Source organism: Mandrillus leucophaeus, unplaced genomic scaffold (genome assembly GCF_000951045.1).
Source record: "Mandrillus leucophaeus isolate KB7577 unplaced genomic scaffold, Mleu.le_1.0 Scaffold253, whole genome shotgun sequence".
In the NCBI taxonomy this organism is placed as follows: Eukaryota; Metazoa; Chordata; class Mammalia; order Primates; family Cercopithecidae; genus Mandrillus; species Mandrillus leucophaeus.
The window spans coordinates 1138818-1161231 of record NW_012102621.1 but is presented as its reverse complement, the minus strand read 5'-3'; the positions used below and the strand labels follow the sequence as shown (position 1 = coordinate 1161231).

The 22414-nt window shown below is 41.3% G+C and overlaps 1 protein-coding gene across 1 annotated transcript in view; it reads left to right on the top strand.

The window, feature by feature from the left end:
- ERCC4 (excision repair cross-complementation group 4) overlaps positions 1-11924 on the top strand; it is a 31975-nt gene extending 20051 nt beyond the window's left edge. Inside the window, exons 10-11 of the mRNA XM_011983670.1 lie at positions 4368-4480; positions 7230-11924. Coding sequence (XP_011839060.1) covers positions 4368-4480; positions 7230-7963 — 847 coding nt within the window. The 3' untranslated portion in view covers positions 7964-11924. The remainder of the gene's footprint in view (positions 1-4367; positions 4481-7229) is intronic.
- Positions 11925-22414: the final 10490 nt, after the last annotated feature.

Genomic DNA, 22414 nt, shown 5'->3' with positions numbered 1-22414 from the left:
AAAAAAAAAAAAAAAAAAGATACAGATTAAAATCAACAAAGGGAAAAGGCACGTGGGGCAAAGTCCAGGAAAAACCAGGCCTAAGCTTCCAGGTATCCTCTCATAGTGGAGTCACATGGATGTGCTGAATCCTCCCAGCAACAGTGTGTGACCACACATGCAAAGCGTTGTCAACACGGAAACTCACCTGAGCCTCGAGGCCCCACATTTGTACTGAGCTGAGCCACATAGACACAGAGTACCTCCATGGCTGGCTACAGCTCCTCAGACTCCAGCCCCCAAAGCAACAACAGACATTTACCATAAATCACATCGTCAGCACAAACTGTCTGATCCAACTGGCACATTGTGACCCAGGGCCTCAGGCATATAAGAGCCTTCTTATCAGGGAGAATACTATACCAGCTCAGAGCTCATCTCCCAGGAGCTGATCAAGAGCCAGTGTTGAGGAGAGAAGCCTTTCTTGGAAACATGCAGAGTTTGAGCAGTCCAGACCTGCCGAGTTAATCCTTTCCTGCACAATGTTAGAGCCAGAGGAGCCTGACAGAATGGGAGGAAGACATCACCTGAGTAGGTGAGTTTCATGCTTCGCCTGTCTTCATGCAACTGCCTCTTCTCCAGTGCATCAGGGAATCTAATCTAGAAAAGAGCACTTTTAGTAGATAGTAGTAAGGTATCGCATCCCATGCCGTTCCTGATTTATGCACCTGCTTCTACACATCAGAGGACTCAGTGACAAGCTGTGGATTAACCTTATACATACTGGAAAACATCACTCAGCAGAGCCTGGAACATGGACTCTCTCCCACATTTCAGTCCATACAATAATTTCTGCACCAGGTTTTAACATAATTTTATCTTTTATCTGGCATAATTTTTTAATGCTTTCCATGGTGATTGTCTACTTGTCGTAAATAATATTTTCCCATTTTACCCAGCAGTCAATCAGATGGTTGCACTATTTAGAATCTTAAGATACTTACTTTCCCAGGAAACTTGGGAAATTTGAGAGGTGCTTCTTTTGCAAAGCAGAAACAGATTTAAGGTGCATTGTTCAAAAAACATTTGCACTGTTGCTGTACTTAGAGAAAAATTTAATATGAAGGTAAGACAGTGTGCTTTTACCAAGACCTCCTTGGGTGATATTGTAAGAACAAAAGCAATTGTGGCTCTTTAAAATAACCCAGAAAGGAACAAGTCAGGTGAACTGACAGTGAAAGGATTGTGTAGCTGGATTAAAGATCTGTAGATTACAGATAACAGTAAAGAGGAAAAGATTACATTGCTAAATATCAATCATAATTTTATTTCTACCCAGGGAGCACTTTAGCTCCCTGGGTAGAAAACTTAGTAATAACATCCTCAGTATACATAGCTTTGAGGAGGTCACTGCTTTTCAAAGGAAGGGGTAGGACGATTTGAAATTTTGCAGTTTGAAAATATCACAAAATGGGCTAGCATGAGGGCTTAAGTAAATGCCCATTGGAAGAGACTTCTAGTTCAGTGCCACTTTCCTATGTTGGCATAGGATTATGTTGTACACGCTATTCAAATACCATTGAAGACTGGGCACAGTGGCTCACGCTTGTAATCCCAGCACCTTGGAAGGCCAAGGCGAGAGGATCACTTGAGCCCAGGAGCTCAAGACCAGCCTGGGCAACATGTGAGAACCCATCTCAATTTGTTTAAAAATTACAATAAATAAATTTTGATAAAAATACCATTGAAGATACTAAAGCAAACATAGGAAAGCTTGGTGCTTTAAGCAGAAATAGAAATCTGAATTTTTTTATTTTGGTTTTGTGTCTGGCACATAGGGGAACTTGGGTAATTATGCCACATGTTGAAAGCAAGAGACTGGCTGTTGATAATTGTGATAAATTTCTGTTAAATTGAATTACTGGTTAGGAAGGCTTATTTTGTTCATAGTCCAGGTTTCATCTCTGGAATGTATTTTTTCTCAGATTCGACTTGTAGTTAAGTTGTAACATTTAGTGGTAAGCTAGCTGTTTTCTGTAGCTATTAGTGGAAACAATTGTGGAATTATTCGAAAGCAAATCTTCAGTTTTTTAGTATAATCATGGATAATTAGACAAAGAGATTACCATGTTATAAGAAAAGTACATCATAATAACACCTAACATTTATATAGTGCCTACTAGGTGCCAGACATTGTTCTGAGCACCTTGCATATATTATGTAATCCTCGTAACAGTCTTTTGAGGTAGGTTTTTAAATTATTATCCTCATTTTACCGATAAAGAAATTGAAGTACAGAGCCATGAAATGACTTGCCTGGGGTCATGTGGCCAGTAAATGGTTTCAAATCCACACACTTTGGAACCGGAATCTGGACTCTAACCTCCTAAGATTATACAGACTACAAATTAACCAGGAAATTGGGATGATCCCATGTGTGATACACAGCTTAGCCAGTGTAACAAGTAGCAACAAAGTGGGGGGCACAATGAACCTAATAATACCAAATGAATGTTAAGGAAAAATAGAAGAGCGATAATTCTTTTGAATGGTTTGCCCTTTGTCCTAACCAGAGTGCAATAGACAGAATGGAGTGGTAACAAGAGGCAGCCAGAGCCATTGCCATTGCAAAGGGCTTTTCAGCAGGTAGCGCTTGAGTCTGGTATTGAGAATAATGGGAAAACACATGGAACTGGAACCACTGCCTGCCCCCTTGTGATCTAGTTATGAAATTTGTACTAATAATATATTTGCATTTATAGGTTGTTTCAAATAGTATAAAATTTAAAATTACAATTTCTGTTCTTTAGTAGTATCTTTTAGTGATACCCTGCTCTAAAATATTTCTCCAGAGTGGTTGAAGAATTGGACCCTCTGATTTCATTTCCTCTAATGGGTGTATTAGTCCATTTTCATACTGCTATGAAGAAATACCCCAGACTTGGTAATTTGTGAAGAAAAGAGGTTTAGTTGATTCACAGGTTTCACATGGCTGGGGAGGCCTTGGGAAACTTACAATCATGGCAGAAGGGGAAGCAAACTTGTCCTTCTTCACATGGCAGCGGGAGAGAGAATGAGTGCCAGCAGGAGAAATGCCAGACACTTATGAAACCATCAGATCTCGTGAGAACTCACTCACTATCACGAGACTAGCATGGGGTAAACCACCCCCATGATTCAGTCACTTCCCACCAGGTCCCTTCCAGGACACATGGGGATTATCGAAACTATTAATTCAAGATGAGAGTTGGGTGGAAACCCAGCCAGACCATATCAATGGGAAAATCTTGATTGTTTTAACCCTTGTTGAAATTAACTAATATTGATGGTTCCTCTTCTATTCCCCTCACCTTAGTCTTTTTTATTGCAGTTCCTCAGTTCCAGTTTTTTTTTTTTTCTTCTCATGTTTGCTTTGTTCCCTCGACTCAGTTGCGAACCCAAGGAGGGAAGAGACTCAGCTTATATATCTTTTCTGTCATACCTGGCAGAATTAAGTATAACATATTTTACCAGTTTTGAAAAACAAGGCTACTGCAAACCTGGCTTACTCTTTCTGTGATTATTAAGGATCTTGTCATGATGTGGTTCCAAATTGCGAATCTTAGTTATGATTGTACTGTCCTCTAGATCTACCATATGAGATATGAGCCACCTCGAAGACAGGAATTCTTGCATGATCACAATTATATCCAAAGTACCTAGAGCACCACACAGGAACACTCCACAAATGTTTTTCAATAAATGCATGAGTGAGTAATGAATGCTGCTCCCAAGGCAGAACCTGAGCTGTTGATTTTTTGTTTTAATCTCTGATAGAAATTTGATTTCTTGTATCTATTTCAAAGTCTTGATCTTGATTTTTCTTTAAAACTCAGGGTGTTTAATGGGGCCTCCCACCTGGAGTTTTTAAAAATCAAAATTGTATCATATATGTTTTTTAGTTTCTTAATGATTTTTAACCCCTACTTATGATTACCCTGAAAATGTTTGAATATAAATGATTTACATTTTAACATCAATAACATTTTAACCTTATAAACAGTCTCAGGAATCTCTTGGTGGCATTTTTTACATGTGGCATTTTTTTTTTTACATGCTTATGTTGTTTCTTAAATATTTGAATATAAAATCAAAATAAGCAACTGCTTTTTTTACTCTGGAAAATCAAGAAGTAGTACCCGACCAAGATACTTTTTACCTTAATTTTTTCTACTTCCTTTACCTATCACTTGTCTTGGCATATTTACTTCTAATATATTCCTTGTTGTTATTTTTTTTCTCTTACTGCCATCATCATGTAGATAATTTTCAATACTACAATTTACAAACGATAAAATCTAGAATTTTGAAATTCATTTCAAAAATGTTGACAATGTTTTCTCCCGCAGGGAAAAAGCGAGCATGGTTGTCCCTGAAGAAAGAGAAGGCAGAGATGAAACAAACCTAGACCTAGTAAGAGGCACAGCGTCTACAGATGTTTCCACTGACACTCGGAAAGCCGGTGAGTCCTGCACTTTGTCAAGCACCTACATTGCCTGAAAAGGGGGCTGTGAAGTTCCAGAGTTACTCTGCCAAGGCTTGGTCTGTATCAACAAACTCTTAAAAATGGGGTTTAGGCCAAGGAGAGGATGTGGACTTCCCTAATCTAATCTCAGCTCTACCATTTACTCACCATGTGTCCTCCTCAGAGCGAAGGCACTGTGTCATCTGCAAATCATGTGAGGTTGAGTTCTAGGCACCCCAGCTTAGAATGGGTTATGTTCCAGCTTTGCCTTTATATTTGGTTGGTTGAGACTCAGAATGTACTTTTGCAAATAAACTTTGGTAAATGGTGGTTAGGTTCTTATCTCAACCTAAAAAGCCAGTTTAACCCAGAGTCGCTGAAGGAAGTTTCTCCTTCCCTCCTCTGCCTTTCCCCTTAGCTGTACACATAGGTGGGCTGCATACACTCCCCCTCTCCTTTTGTATTCATGTCTTCTTGGTAGCTCCCCAGATCTCCGGTGTCTGGTACACATTGCTGTGCAGTGTCCGAACTGTGGCATGCCACCAAGACCTGCTTAATTCCAAGTGCACTCTGATCCAGAAGTCACCATTTTCCCATTCCCCAAGTTCCTATTTTCCCATGCCAGCAGCTGATTCCAGCCAGGCGGATGAGAAGAGCAATACGATTGAGTTGGTTTAACCTTTGGTGAGGCCAAATACAGTTAGAGCAGTGGATGTCAGAATTTAGTAGACTTCAGAATAACCTCAGATGCTTGTTAAAACTGTAGATTCATAGCCCTCAATTCATAGAAGTTCTGACTCAGTGGATGTGAAATGGAGCCAGCATCTCGGGGGCTTCTCATGGAAGTGGTTTTTGGACCATACTTTGGAAAACACTGCCTCAGAGCCTCTGTGTCTTGTTCAAAGAAGATTCTTTGAAAAATCAACCAGTTGACATTTCATGAAGAATGACAGAATGTAAGGCAGTATGAAGGAAGACAGAATGGAGTGTATGGGTAGCTGTTCGTAGAAGTCTGTCCTTAGAGGTCAGTTCTCATGCCTTCATATTAGTTGCCTATGGCTGCTATAACGAATACCACAGACTTAGTGGCTCAAAACGGCATATGTTTTATTATGTTACCGTTCTGCAGGTTCAAAGTCCAAATGGGTTTTATGAGGCAAGATATTGGCATGGCTGCATTCCTCCTGGAGGCTCTAGGAGAGAAACCCTTTCCTGGCCTTTTCCAGCCTCTACAGGTCACCTGAATTCCTTAGCTTTTAGCCCCTTCCTCCATCTTCAAAGCCAGTAGCATAGCATCCTGTCTTCTCTGATCATCCTGCCTCCATCTTTCACTTCTGAGAACCCTTCGGCCTACCTAGATAACCCAGATAATCTCCCAATCTCAAAATACTTAACGGAGATACATTCTGAGAACTGTGTCATTAGGTGATTCCGTCATTACATGAACATCACAGAACGTGCTTACACAAAGCTAGACGGTCTACCCTGCTGCACAGCTAGGCTATGTGGTATGGTCTATGGCTCCTGGGCCACAAATCTGCATAGCATGTTACTGTACTGAATACTCTAGGCAAGTGTAACACAATGGTAAGTATTTGTGTATCTAAACACATCTAAACATAGAAAGGTATGATAAGAATACAGTATTGTGATCTTATGGGATGACTGTCTTACAGGCACTTTGTCATTGACCAAAATGTTGTGTACAGCACATGACCGTATTGATAGGTTGCAGGGATTTGGATGTGGACATCTTTACGGGGTACCATTATTCTGTCTGCAGCAGCCCTTGATACTTAAAAATGTAATCCTTAAACAGGCAGCATTAACATCACCTGGGATGTTGTTATAAATACAGATTCTTAGACCCTTTACATCCCAGACCTACTAAATACAGAATCTGCTTTTTTTTTTTGAGACAGAGTTTCACTCTTGTTGCCCAGGCTGGAGTGCACTGGCGCAGTCTCGGCTCACTGCAACCTCTGCCTCCTGGGATCAAGTGATTCTCCTGCCTCAGCCTCACAAGTAGCTGGGATTACAGGTGCCCGCCACCATGCCCAGATGATTTTTTGTATTTTTAGTAGAGACGGGGTTTCACCGTGTTGGCCAGGCTGGTCTCGGACTCCTTTCCTCAAGTGATCCACCTGCCTCAGCCTCCAAAGTGCTGGGATTACAGGTGTGAGCCACCCCGCCCGGCCCAAATCTGCTTTTTAGTGTTACAATGTGAGAAACTGTGGTCTAAGATGTTCGTGTTTTTCCCAGCTCCTTCCCTTTCTCCATCTCTGGACTCTTTGATGTAAACACAATAGTTCCTAAACCACTAGATTTACTCAGTGAGCCTTTTGAAGCATCTACTGTGTCTGCTATTTTAAGCATCTGCCCTCAGGCTTTGTCCTAGGAATTGGGCATACATTGACCAACAAAATGTGGTCAGTGCAATAATAACGGGCTATGAGGAAACTACGCAGGGGAGACCTTAGCAGATATGTGTGGATTTACAAATCATTGCAAGTAAGGAACTACTGATAGAGTCTAACTTTCCTATTAGCTCAGTTTCGTTCAAGGGAAATTGCTTCTACTTTATAAACAAATCTGTTTGAAAATATAGAAATTATAAGGAATATTACCGTATAGAATTATGTAACCATCCATCAGCATTAACAACAGAAACATCGATTTTTAGATTTTGTTATATTCCTTCTTTGAGAGTTCTTCCCCAGTGACATTACTTACTTTTTCTCTACAGGTGGCCAGGAACAGAATGGTACACAGCAAAGCGTAGTTGTGGATATGCGTGAATTTCGAAGTGAGCTCCCATCTCTGATCCATCGTCGGGGCATTGACATTGAACCCGTGACTTTAGAGGTTGGAGATTACATCCTCACTCCAGAAATGTGTGTGGAGCGCAAGAGTATCAGTGATTTAATCGGCTCTTTAAATAACGGCCGCCTCTACAGCCAGTGCGTCTCCATGTCCCGCTACTACAAGCGTCCTGTGCTTCTGATCGAGTTTGACCCCAGCAAGCCTTTCTCTCTCACTGCCCGCGGTGCCTTGTTCCAGGAGATCTCCAGCAATGACATTAGTTCCAAACTCACTCTTCTTACACTCCACTTCCCCAGACTACGGATTCTCTGGTGCCCCTCTCCTCACGCAACGGCGGAGTTGTTTGAGGAGCTGAAACAAAATAAGCCACAGCCTGATGCGGCGACAGCACTGGCCATTACAGCAGATTCCGAAACCCTTCCCGAGTCAGAAAAGTACAATGCTGGTCCCCAAGACTTCTTGTTAAAAATGCCAGGGGTGAATGCCAAAAACTGCCGCTCCTTGATGCACCACGTTAAGAACATCGCAGAATTAGCAACCCTGTCACAAGACAAGCTCACGAGTATTCTGGGGAATGCCGCAAATGCCAAGCAGCTTTATGATTTCATTCACACCTCTTACGCAGAAGTCGTATCGAAAGGAAAAGGGAAAAAGTGAACAGTGATGGCTGTTTTCTTATCCCACGCCTGTGCTTTTCAGCTGCTCCTTGCCAGACATCATAGGTCGTTATTAATGATTAGGTTGGTATTTCATTCTTTTCCAATGCTCTCAATGGTTGTGTGGTGGACCAGAAGCCAGGATTCCTCTCTGAACTCTGCAGTTAGGCATCACTTTAACTTGCCTGTGCCTGCTCTTGTCCCTCCCTGCACCATCCATGCCAGGCTTAGCATGTTCCGTTTTGCAGGATCAGGTAAAGTTCCTACAAGTGTTTACAGAAGGTAGAAATTTTACCTGATCCTGACAGATCTCATTTAGAAAGGAACATGCTTTCTATGAGGGACAAGAGCAGGCACAAGAAAGCTACCATTTTTAACAGTCCTTGTTATCTGGTGCAACATAAATAACAGTCTTAATTGCACTTAATACCAGTGCCCCGTGGCTCTCCAAATCTGTTCTTTGCTGTTGTGTCTGCTGGACATTTGAACTGATGTTTGTATGGGAATCGTGTTCTGACCCTTTGTCTATGAAGGAGCATTCTGGAACACTGAGAAGGAACATCTCTCTGCCATTCCTGACCAGTTCTCTCTACCATTTTCTTCAGCTCCATACTTCTTCGGCCTGTCTGCTCTAAGGAGATTCCATGGAGCCTTTAAGGTAGTCTAATTCAAGACAGTCTCCTCTAAAACTGGCTGACTAGTCTTCTAATGACCCGAACATATGTAGCATATACTATAACTTCATTGTTCAAAATTAGTATTTTTAAAACAAAATGAATTACCTATTTGCAAAAGTTAATGATGAAGAAGCTCTTAGAATTCTCAATTTTTGCACATATTCAGTCTGCTAATATCCGAGATCTCTAAGTCCAAATGGCTAGTTACAGAATTTTTTCAGACTTCCTCGTTTCCCAGCTCTTATATCCTAAGACACCAGCATCATATCTTCTAGAAATATGACCTAATTGGCAGTGAGCCGAGATCGCGCCACTGCACCCCTGCCTGGGCAACAGAGCGAGACTTCGTCTCTATTAAAAAAAAAAGAAAGAAAGAAAAAGAAACACAACCTAAGCTCACCTTCCTGTGATTCGTATTTCTCACAATCCTGTGCTAGCGTGGCCCCTTTCTTCTCTGTGTGAGGACTCAAATGCCAGCCAATGAGGGGCCCGCTCAGCTCTTAAGATTTGGGTTTTCTGCCTTGAGATAAAAAGGATTGTCGGTAAATGAAAGATCAATGTATGGAATATATAAAAATTCAAAAGAAATACATTTAAAAATCCATAAAGAAAAAAATCTCATTCTAAACTTCCTGATTAAGTTGACTTTTTACATAAGTATACAAATAGGATATTCACAGCATCTTTGTACAGTTTTTAAACTTTTCTATTTAAACATTATTAACTTACCTGTTGTTCACACGTTGAGTAATGAGTAGGAAATTTTCTACCTCAGGAGCTGATACAGACATCAGTTCTGCTAGCCATATCACACATTTTAATGTTTCATCAACAACTATTTTTTTGTTTTTTACAGTATTTGAACTAATAGTGGATCATGTAACACAAAACTGTCTTCGACTGTAACAAAATTATCATTATTATTATTTTTTTTTTTTTTTTGAGGCAGAGTGTCCCTCTGCTGCCCAGGCCGGAGTGCAATGGCACGATCTCAGCTCACTGCAACCTCCGCCTCCCAGGTTCAAGCAGTTCTCCCTCCCAAGTAGCTGGAATTATAGGCGTGCACCACCACGCCCGGCTAATTTTTGTGTTTTTAGTAGAGACGGGGGTTTCACCATGTTGGCCAGGCTGGTCTCAAACTACTGACCTCAGGTGATCCACCCACCTCAGCCTCCCAAAGTGCTGGGATAACAGGCGTGAGCCACTGCACCCAGCCAACAAAATTATTTTTAACTGTCCTTTCTGAACTGAACCTCTCACATTGGCATCTTGATTTATTGGTACTTAACAGTATATATGGATTTTGAACTCTACACAAGGATACTACCAGAATGAATTGAGGGGTATCAGAACCAGATTGGTTATAGTAGAACCCTGTAAGATGATGTGGAGAGTAAGGAGAAGTACAAGAAATAAAAATTAGTTTAAGATGGAATAAAGATTTGGGCTGCTAATTTTTTCCCAGGATTCACAATATACCCGCTAGAATGGAAAACAAAAATTTGAATGATTACAACATTATTGTTAACATTCAATTTTGTATTTATTTTATTGAGTATAGTTCAGAGTGTATTAAAATAGACCTACCACTTCAAATGATAATGATTATTATAATGTCTCTTCACCCTGTTCTAGCACTTCTTGCAGTATGTAGTTTCTGTTTTTTTCTTGTATAATTCCACTTGCCTTTTATTGTTGTTTCATTATGTAAAAGGAACATCTTCACATAGCATATCCTATGAAAGGGGTTTCATTCCAAGTTGAGTTTTCAAAAATAAGGTCTCAAAGCTACCATTTTCAACAGTCCTTGTTATCTAGTGCAACATAAATAACAGTCTTAATTGCACTTAATGCCGGTGCCCCGTGGCTCTCCAAATCTGTTCATTGCTCTTGTATCTGCTGGACGCTTGAAGACAGGTGCACTGTCTCGTATGTATTTGAATTATGAACATTAATTTCTAATGAATTCTAAAATTGTCATTGTAAGTGAATGCCTCTCGCTGCCACTTCCTCTTCCAACTACATAAATATATTTCAATGTATTTCCAGTTTTGGAAAATTTTCAATACATCCATCAAGTGTTTACTTAGATTTTTGTACAAATATTTTTACAATCTAAGAATCTTTGGTAAAGGAACTAGAGATGCATGCAGTTGCAAAATTAATGTATTTATTTTCTAGCAGAATTGTATTAACTTCACTTTTTTTCTCTCAAGATAGTAAATATCCAGTGTACTTATGAACTCATGTTTAGCTCTTTTAAAACCTTTTCTAAAAGCTAAATCAGCATTTTCTATTTTACAAGTTTTTTGTATAAAAATGTGAACATATGAGATATTGTGAGAAATCATTTTGTTTCATTTAAATCATAGTGCCTCTTTTGATACTTTCTTAAAATTATGCAAGAAGAAAACACTTTTAGTAGTGGTCATAAATATTATCCTTTTGGCAGTAAGTTATTACTTCTTCAGCCTGAAGCTCAGTAGACAATATGTCTATATATGTTTGAGTACATCCTGGTTACAGTTTCCCAGCTCATGAGGAACTGAAAATAGTCTCATTCATCAACCCACTAGGATGTGAAGGGTTAAGTCTAGATTTGGTCGCGTTGAAATCCCACAATATAGAATTAATAAATGGCCTTCAGCAGGAAAACCTACACTGAAGCAAATCCGAAAAAGTGGGTCATGGGAGACAGGCATTACCGGTCTTTCCTTTTGTTTTGCAAGCATAATTTGATTTTCCTTTGGCTCACAAAACTTCTTTGGGGAAATTCTGTTTTGTGTTCAGTTTAACCTGGAAATGTCCTCTTAAAAACCAACATTTAGGAAAGTTCTTTTTTCAGGATGGAGTATATTAAAATTAAGCCAGGCTTTGACATGAGTTATCACTTTTCTTTATTATTTTGTTTTCTATTTTGGTTTATAGCTATTTCTGGCTCAGTTCTGAACTTCAGCACTTAATCATCCTTATCAACCACGTTTTTGGTGGCCTAAACCACTGTGCTGTTGTTTTTTAATTTAAAGATGCATAAGCCAAAATTTGGATGGGAGTGAGACATAACTGATTTATATGAATTTTAATGGGGTTGTATGTGTGTGTGTTTAATAAAATATATATTTATTCAGTATTTTCCTCAGCATTTTATGGGCAAAGTAAAAATAACAATGTATAGTGAAAGGGCATCTATTACCAGCACTGATAATTTAAAATCCTGAAAATGTTTCATTTTTTTCGTTTTTGTTACGAATAAACGATTAAAGGAGAAATGCTCTTTGAACCGCTGCTTTTGCTGTTTAATTCATTTGGTAACCTACTTTCTAAGACTTGAAAATACTGGTTACTTTTCCTTTCTGCTTTTCATTCTGTATCATGTCTCCTTAAGGAGGAAAACAAGACAAAAGAACTATTCTTTGGAAAATATTCATCTGTCAGTTTGTGATGAGTGTGCAGTGAGCACAATGCCTGGGATATCTTAGCTCAACAAAGGTGAATTCCTGGCCACTCCTGCCTCGTACATTTTTGTTCCTTTAATGTCAGAGTTGGAAGAAATGAATTATCCTTTCAACACCTCTGGAATTTATTGTAATCTTTCAAAGAAGCTTAATTATTGGTTATTGATTGACTCAATGATTTAATTACATTTGCTTCTGCTTCAAAATGTAGATCTGTATCCCTTTTTAACAAGGTGTGAGACAGGTTATTTCTCAACATGTTTTAGTGTCTGAATAAAACTTTGGCAGACTAACCCCTTCTTAGCAGCAGCGCTGCAACTCACATTTTTTAAAAATCACTTAGGCATTATCTCATTTAATCCTCATAACAAAGCCATGAAAGTACTATTATTTAATCTTGTTTTACAGTGATGAAACTGACACAGAGATGCTAAGTAATTTGCTCAAGGTCACCTAGTAGTAAATGGTGGAACCATGATTTGAAACCTTAATGTACAGCCCATAATGAAACAGTGGGGCTGTGGGGAGTAGTGGGAAACATTTCTGTACGCTTTTATGTATCTGATTACAAATACGTCATAGAAAAAGCAAATTGGTTTTTTGTTTTGTCTTTTGAGACGGAGTCTCGCTCTGTCACCAGGCTGGAGTGCAGTGGTACGATCTTGGCTCACTGCAACCTCCGACTCCCGTGTTCAAGCTATTCTCCTGCCTCAGCCTCCCAAGTAGCTGGGATTACAGGCGCCCGCCACCACGCCCAGCTAATTTTTTGTATTTTTAGTAGAGATGGCGTTTGACCATGTTGGCCAGGATGGTCTTGATCTCCTGACCTTGTGATCCGCCCGCCTTGGCCTCCCAAAGTGCTGGGATTACAGGCGTGAGCCACCGTGCCCGGCTTGCAAATTGGTTTGTTTTTTTATCTCTCTTAAAGTGTCAAAAGCAAGTATATAAAACTTAGATAATACTGAGTCTCCTCTCTGTGTAGAGCTAGATATTTAGCAGTGGCCTAGGCTGTCTGTGATTTTCTAGGGCCATATGCCTCTTGGTCACTGATTAGGAGGGCTATTTTGCAACCTCATAAGAATAGAGGTTAATTTAAATAAAACTATTGGCCATGCAAATGATTCTTGTCCATTGCATTGCAAAGGCCATTGCCTAGTGTAGCATTAACCGGTTTTGCATTTTTTCAGAAATGTATTTCTGCACTCCTTTGACCAACAAACTCCAAATCTCCAGGTCTTTGACTTTCTTCTGAACCAGTCTTAATATCTTCCTGATTTCCTCATTGATTGAGTCAAATAAAATCTTTGACTTCTGTTTTGTTCTTTTTGTATGAGAGTCATGGTTTTAACTTTTTTTTTTTTTTTTTTTTGAGATGGAGTCTTGTTCTACCACCCAGGCTGGAGTGCAATGGCACAATCTCGGCTCACTGCAACCTCCGCCTCCCAGGTTCCAGTGATTCTCCTACCTGAGACTCCCAGGTAGCTGGGATTACATGCACACACCACCATGCCTGGCTAATTTTTTGTATTTTTAGTAGAGACCGGATTTTGCCATGTTGGCCAGGCTGTTCTCGAACTTCTGACCTCAAGTGATCTGCTCGTCTTGGCTTACCAAAGTGCTGGGATTACAGGCATGAACCACTGTGCCCAGCCTATGGTTTTAACTTTTTGAAAATTGTCCTTTGTAATGGTATTGCCAGCATGAGCTCCTGAAGCTCCCATATAAAGATAAAACCCTGTTTCCAGCCTCAGGCCTCCTAAAGTTATAAAATAGAAGAGGGTATATATATAAAATTGTATATATATAATTTATATATGTATATATATATATATAATTAAGAAATATATATTTCTTAAATATGCAAGAAGTATAACGTACTAATACATTAATATGTTGAAAACTATAAACTGATTAGATATTAATTTTAAGAACTACAAATTTTAAGATGCTGGCATTTTTCAGTGGACTCATCCTCATTCTGTTTACAAAAGCTCAGCTGAATATTTAGTCTGAGTTCCTTTTCTGTGTAGCCGTTGACTATCAGTGTTAAAGAGGCTGATTCATGAATGAGAAATAAAAGGAATTTCAGATACTCCCAAGGATCTATTTGTGTGACTAAGATATTTCTCCGTGAGAAGAACACAGCTCTCTGAGGCCTGAAAGGTAAACAAAATCAACTCAAGATTTTAAATAAAAGGGTTTTCTGGTTTCATGACAATAGCAAATAAACCATGTCTAATGAAATGGTAGCATGGCATATTTGAGATGATAATATTTAGGGACCCTTTCCTATAATTATGAGCTCTAGAACTTGGCATCATTTAAAGAGTGCTTCTTCACTGAGGAAAAGATGTGCCTCCCTGTGCGACTTTATTTCTGGGAAGGGTGACACCCAACAGAAGCTTAGGAGGGAAGACAGTTTAGTAGACCAAGAGAAGCGTGACCGGGCAGTTTATTTTCAGCGTCAGGCATTATTGCATAAGGCAGAGGGCTCTCTCTGGGTTTGATGCTATACAAACAGTCCACGCCATCAAGAGACATTCAGTCTTGCAGTGAAGAGAAGTCAAAGGTAGAAAATGAGCAGGTGGAAGAATAAAAATGCCACAAGAGAGATATAAGTGTTCCTGAGGTCAGAGGAAGAGGTCATATCCCTGCAGGGAACAGGAATAGCCTCAGAGAGGAGGTAGAATTCGAGATGGGTCTTAAAAAACAGCTAGGATTTCAGCAGACAGATGCAGGGCACTCCACTTCAGCCCCGGTCTACCGCTTTGTGAAGAAACAGATGGGAAATAGGATAATGATGTTTAAAGAGGGAGTTGTGAACGCTAAGTAGGAGAAATAGGAGGGCCATATTGTAGGAGTCTCTTAAGGGCTAGGATGAGGAGTTTGTTCTTATTTCAGTAGAAAAGTGAATGTTCAATTAAGGAAAAAATGAAACAGAAGCCTTTTAAAATTTTGGTCTGGCAGTAGAGATTTTGAAATGGAAAGGAACTAATATTAATTGACAGTGTGTCATGTGGGTTATGCATGCTACCTTTACAGACAAAGAGACAGATACTGAGAGATTAAGAAATTAAAGCCACAGTGGAAGGACATTGCAGATTCAGACTCCAAAATCTGTCATCTTTCTGCCAGCCGTTGCTGGCTAGAAGGGAGGATTGGAGGTGAAAAGTCCACCTCAGAAGCTGTTGTAACAATCTAAGCAACAGACAACGAAAGCCAGAACTAGGATGACAGCTTTGGAAATGGAAGGAAAGACAATCTTTGGAAGGTGGCAAATGAAATGTATGCCTGGGAAGAGTCTAAATAATGCCTAGCTTTTAAGCCTGGGCTCAGGAGATAAGAGAAAAGTTAAAGTCTGGAGAAGGACTTGATTTGGGAAAGGAAAAGTAGTTTTAATTAGGTTGATTTTGAAAAAGCAGAGAGTCAGGGGACAGTCTTAATACAAGATGTAGTAGGGGTTGGGCGTGGTGGCTCATGCCTGTAACCCCAGCACTTTGGGAGGCTGAGGTGGGCGGATCACTTAAGGCCAGGAGTTCGAGACCAGTCTGGTCAACATGGTGAAACACCCATCTCCACTAAAAATACAAAAATTAGCGGGGCGTGGTGGTGCACACCTGTAGTCCCAGCTACTCGGGAGGATGAGGCGTGAGAATCTCTTGAGCCTGGGAGGCTGAGGTTGCAGTGAGCCAAGATTGCACCACTGCACTCCAGCCTGAGTGATAGAGAGAGATTGCCTCAAAAAAGGGGAAAAAAAAAGAAAAAAAAGATATAGTGGGCATCTGCATTGAAGTGAGAGCTGAAAACACTGGTTGAATAAATAAGTGGTTAAGGTAAAGAAACCTGAAACGACTAACAGAACGCTAAAAACGCCTACACTTAGGAGGTGGCAAGATAGAGACAGAATATGAGAAGAAGAAACTGAGTCATCCAGCAACCAGAATGAAAAGAGGAGGGAATTTCAAGGGAGTGACCCACAACATCAGGAGTTGAGCAGTGTGAGCGCTGGTGGCCTGGTGGCCTTGGAAGCAACAGTGAAGACAGCGCTGGTCATCCTGTGTGGTGCGTCCAGGAGACCTAGGGGCATGTGCCCGCCTGAGGGTCTGAGGAAGCCATGGGGGATGGTGAGGATGAAGAAAACGAGGATGAGGCAGGCTGAACAGAGGGGCGATTTTGCTCGTTGGTGATCAGGATGAGGAAGCAGGGCAAAGTGGGAGAAGGAAGACCCTAGAGAGAGAACAGAGAATTAGGTAGAACCAAAATTTAGTATTGTGGGGGATGGGGGTGGAGGGAAAAAACCGAACTTGGTTTTGCTTTTCTTCCTTTCACACCTACAGAAAACCTGTTTTTGTATTGAATTGCCTCTTCTTAAAGACCAGCATTTACATGATCCTGCTCCCCCCACGTGAAATGAAACAGGCACGCCACAATAAGTAGTAATGAGCCTTTTCGGCAGCCTTCTGTTTTAACAAAACGCTGCTGTTTGGCACTGAAGTTTGCTTGTGTTTAAGCTCGCGTTGGAACAGCCTAGAACCCCTCTCTGTTTGTAACCTGACTTTATAGTTTTGTTATTATTTAAAGCCTCCCTTTCAGCGATTTTTTAAAACCAAAATATATGCTGGCTAATGTCATCTGGAAACTGAAAGTCGATGTTCAGCAACTCTCACTCGCCAATCCTACAACTTGGTAAGGATTTTTATTTTGGTCGTACTGAGCTTACTTACTGTAACTGGGGCGGCTGAGTTGCTATGGTAATTTGTTCTCAAAACAGAGCACTTTGCTTCAATGCATTGAAACAGCAGATAAATCTACTTCATGTTGACTTGATCGTGACATTAATTCTGGTTGAAACATCCTCCATGCTCCCATCAGGACTGGTGTATAGGAATTTTAAATTGGGGCCAAGAAGGCATTGGCTAAAAGAATTGCAACTTCGGCTTTTTAAACCCCGGCCTTCACAATTCATACAACTGAAGGCTGTTGGCTCACAGCCTAGAGCTCTGCCCCGGGGGCGGCTTGCAGCTGGGGAAAGGTTCATCATTGAAGCAATTATGTGGTTAATGGCTCCAGTGTGGGCTTGGGCTGAGAGATGTGACTCATGCCGCCCTCTGTCACTAATAGATGGGGGTTGGGGGTGGGGTGGACAGGACTCAAGGACGCCCTGAAAACTCAGCTGCCTTTTCCCATTCCTCTTGCAAATAAATCCGTAGCTCACTAAGATCTGCCCTTGGGATATGGGAGGGAGGAAGACCTCAACTCTAAGACTTGGCACTCCCGGCCTCCATCGGTAGGGGTCCCCATTGAGTCACACGTCCTAAACTACACTGGAGCCCCCGAACACTTTAAGGATGACTGCCCTCCGAATTGGGGTGTATCTGCCTCCTATTCTTGCCTAACCATGATAGAGGAGAGACAAAAAGTAGATGACTGACTTCCAGCATGACTCATTATAAACAAATAGAGGACAGATTGACTTCCTCTTATCGGAGCCCGAGTCTGTGCCCCAGGACAGAGCATGAGTCAGACTTGAAGTCCCAAGTCTCGTTGGGAATTTTCCCCCTGAGAAAGAGGTGGATTTTTCAGTAGAGTTCTGTTGATTTCTTGAATACTATGGGTGACCCCATGTTAAGCCCTGGGCTTCTGCCTGAGGTCACATCCCTTCAAAACCGAAAGAGCTTCCAGCGTAAGGATAAAAACTGGCTGGGCCCACAAAGAAACTCATTTGGAATTGATAGAAATGTTTGTCATTTTAGCGGTGATGGTTTTGCAATATACAGATGTCAAAATCGTAAAAGCATACACTGTTAATATGTGCAGTTTATTGTATATAAATTATACTTCAAATATTGTTTAAAAGAAACATAGTTTAGCAGGAAAAAAAAGATGTAGTAGACACCTGTATTGAATTGAGAACTGAAGACACTGGTTGAATAAATAAGTGGTTAAGGTAAAGAAACCTGAAACGACTAACAGAACGCTAAAAATGCCTACACTTGGCCGGGCACGGTGGCTCATGCCTGTAATCCCAGTACTTTGGGAGGCCAAGGCAGGCGGATCACCTGAGATCAGCAGTTTGAGACCAGCCTCAACATGGAGAAACCCTGTCTCTGCTAAAAATACAAAATGAGCCGGGTGTGGTGGCACATGCCTGTAATACCAGCTACTTGGGAGGCTGAGGCAGGAGAACTGCTTGAACCTGGGAGGCGGAGGTTGCGGTGAGCCGAGATTGTGCCATTGCACTCCAGCCTGGGCAACAAGAGCGAAATTCCATCGCAAAAAAATAAAATAAAATACCTACACTTAGGAGATGGGAAGACAGAGACAGAATATTAGAAGAAGAAACTGAGTCATCCAGCAACCAGAATGAAAACAGGAGGGAATTTCAAGGGAGTGACCCACAATATCAGGAGTTGAGGAGTATGAGCGCTGGTGGCCTGGTGGCCTTTGACGCAACAGCGAAGACACTGCTGGTCATCCCATGTGGTGTTTAACTATTACTGTGATTTATCATGAAGCTCAGCGTTCCCTCCTCCCTTCCCCATCCATACCGTTATTTATCGCTTGTATTTGGGTGCAAACACACACAAAGTACCTGCCTGAAGGGATCATGAGGTCACAGCATCTAATGCTGATCTCAAACTCCCAGAGTGCGTGTTAGTAGGTGACATTTATTTTTACTCAACTCCCTATTTCAGTAGGCAAAAGAGAATGAAGGCAGTCAGGATAGGTGAAACCCAGGTTGGTGACAAATTTGGAGGAGGGAGGGGGAGATGTTGGATATTAGGTTGGTGCAAAAATAATTGTGGTTATTATGCCAGGAGCGGTGGCTCATGCCTGTAATCCCAGTACTTTGTAATCTTACTCTGTAATCCCAGTACTGTAATGCCCAGAGGCTGAGGCAGGAGGATCACTTGAGGTCAGGAGTTTGAGACCAGCCTGGCCAACATGGTGAAACCCGTCTCTACTAAAAACACAAAAATTAGCCGGGCGTGGTGGCCAGTGCCTGTAATCCCAGCTACTCAGAAGGCTGAGGCAGGAAAATCACTTGAACCCGGGAGGAGGAGGTTGCAGTGATCTGAGATTGCACCACTGCACTCCAGCCTGGGTGACAGAGCAAGCCTCTGACTCAAAAAGAAAAAGAAAAAGAAAAAAGAAAATAAAACATTTTTAAAAAAGTAATTGCAGTTATTGCTGTTACTTTCAATGGCAAAAACTGCAGTTACTTTTTTTTTTCTTTTTTTTGAGATGGAGTTTCCCTCTTATTGCCCAGGCCAGAGTGCAATGGTATGACCTTGGCTCACTGCAACCTCTGCCTTCCAGGTTCAAGTGATTCCCCTGCCTCAGCTTCCCGAGTAGCTGGGATTACAGGCATGCGCCACCACAGCCGACTAATTTTATATTTCTAGTAGAGACGGGGTTTTGCCATGTTGGTCAGTCTGGTCTCGAACTCCTGACCTCAGGTGATCCACCCACCTCAGCCTCCCAAAGTGCTGGGATTACAGGCATGAGCCACCGTGCCTGGCCCACAATTACTTTTACACCAACCTAGTAACAAAGGAAAAAGAAGCACCTTCAAGGTACCCCACCCCAGGCGGCCACAGGATAGGAGAAGGCTGTTTACGCCTTCAGATTTCAGCAAATGCAAGTTGAGTCAAGCCAACAGCATGACGGCATTCAAGGTCTGTGCCATTGGGCTGGGGCCACAAAACACGCACACGTGAAATGACTTAACACTTGGAAACCAGCACACCAGGGAGCAAATTAATTTAGGGAGAAATGAACACATGCGTTCTTAGATGGCACAAAAGAAAGGTTTGTGCAAGCCAGGTTAATCACAGAGCAAGCAGCCATGAGGGTGGAGTGGCCTGGATTTTTTTTAAATGTAAATAACTTCAATTGGGAAAATATGAACATGTATCCATGCATGGACTTGCTTATGATCTTCAGAAAAGTACATGATCCCTCTCTCTTTCAGATAAATGCCCTTCATGATGGGAAAGGAGGCTTTGCCTTCCTCTTGCTGTAGGTATTCTCTTGGGGATACCTACTTCTGACTGCTAACCTTATGGGAAAGGTCTTTCATTTCGACTGCTAACTTCATCGAAAAGGAATTACTTATTTCTTTCATTTCCCCTTCAGTCTCTGGTGAGGCCAGCATTTTCATGCTGCCATCTTTTGGCAAACAAATTCAACATACACAAGTAATTTGGAGAACTTGCCATCTTAACAGGAGGGTCAACTGGGCCCGGTGGCTCACGCCTGTAATCCTAGCACTTTGGGAGGCTGAGGCAGGCGGATCAGTTGAGGTCAGGAGTTTGAGACCAGCCTGGCCAACATGCTGAAACCCCAGATCTACTAAAAATGCAAAAATTAGCCGGGCGTGGTGGCAGCTGCCTGTAATCCCAGCTACTCAGGAGGCTAAGGCATGAGAATGGCTTGAACCCGGGAGGCGGAGGTTGCAGTGAGCTGAGATCGTGCCACTGCACTCCAGACTGGGCAACAGAGCGAGACTCAGTCTCCAAACAAACAAGCAAACAAACAAGAGGGTCATTAATGTTGGCAGTCTTTTTCTGAATCTCCTAACCTCTCAGTCACTGTCACTAAATCTGTATGTGCAGTGTGTGTGTGTGTGTGTGTGTGTGTGTGTGTGTGTATTTTTTGACCCTCTGGATTCTGTACCTATTTTGAAGGCGTGTCCTTGCCACAGTGGCTGATCTCACATATATCTGTCCATGTCCTTAATTTCTAAAGACAGTCCCAAATTTTCACAATTTCTTTGACATACCTCCATAAATATACATTCATACTTTGTAGGTCATTTTCTGCTATGTAAATATGATCTATCAGAAGAATGTTTCATTCAACAAGTATTTTCTCTTGACATTCGGGGTCTAAAAAATTATTGTTTGGAAAAAAATGTCAATTTATTCCACAAACATTCAGAAAGCGTCTTCTGCGTGCCAGAACAGTCAAGCCCAGCCCGTAGTTTGGAGTTAAAGTTGTAGTTTTCTCCAAGTCTTAAAGAGTGCAAAAAGCAAAGCCAGCTTTTGTATTTGTAATGATGGAATTACAGTAAAGTGCTCCTTAGATATACATTTTTTTGAAAATAACACTCATTGCCTGGAAATGAGCAAAGCTTCACAGCACTGTGATCTGTATTACAGAGTTCTGGGTGCTAAGAGCATAGGTTACAGGAGCTGTAAAAGTATACTTCTCCATGGCTGACTGCCAAGCAAGGGCTGATTTCACATTTAATGCCTTGTAGGAAAAAGATAGCCCAAGTTGAACAGATGAGAAAGTTCAGTCGTCTTGAAAAGCGAAGAACCCATGTCCTCAGCTGTTCGGATCTTCAGGCTGTTCGCCGGTTTCGAGGAGTGGTGTCAGAGGGCAGTTTTGAAATGAGAGAGAAGGTTTATAAAAGGAAGGACGTGTTCCAGGTAGATCTTTATACTGTATTCCTTAGAGCTGTGCTGGAGAAGCTTTTGTGATATGATTTTTCAAACCCTTGATGTATCCCTTCAAACTGAGTCTTCCATCTGTAGTCCAGATTGGAGCTTCCTGCGTTTCCTTGAGTTTATCATCTTGTTTCTTTTCTCATACACTACTGTTTAAGATAGGTGTTTTTGTTTTTAATCGGGCCACTAGTGCATAGAATCAGAATAATCATAATTATTGGTTTATCAAACACATCATGGACCCATGCATGACCTGCTCTGATTCATTTAGTTTGTCATTTTTATTTATTTTGTATTTTTAAATTTTATTTATTTATTTATTTATTTATTTGAGACAGAGTCTTGCTCTGTCGCCCAGGCTGGAGTGCGATGGCACGATCTCAGCTCACTGCAATCTCCGCCTCCCGGGTTCAAGCCATTCTCATGCCTTAGCCTCCTGAGTAGCTGGGATTACAGGCAGCTGCCACCATGCCTGGCTAATTTTTGCATTTTTAGTAGAGACAGGGTTTCACCATGTTGGCCAGGATGGTCTCGAGCTCCTGACCTCGGGATCTGCCCATCTTGGCCTTCCAAAGTGCTAGGATTATAGGCGTGAGCCACCATGCCCAGCCCATCTTCTTTCTTTTCTCATACACTACTGTTTGTTTAAGATAGGTGTTTTTGTTTTTATTGGGGTCACTAGTGCATAGAATGAGAATAATCATAATTATTGGTTTATTAAACACATCATGTATCCATGCATGACCTGCTCTGATTCATTTAGTTTGTTATTTTTAATAATGCAGAAAGTAATGAAGTGACCACTCCCCGCAACCCAAACAGGACCTTGACAATAAGATTGTTACTTTCATCTAATGATCCAGAC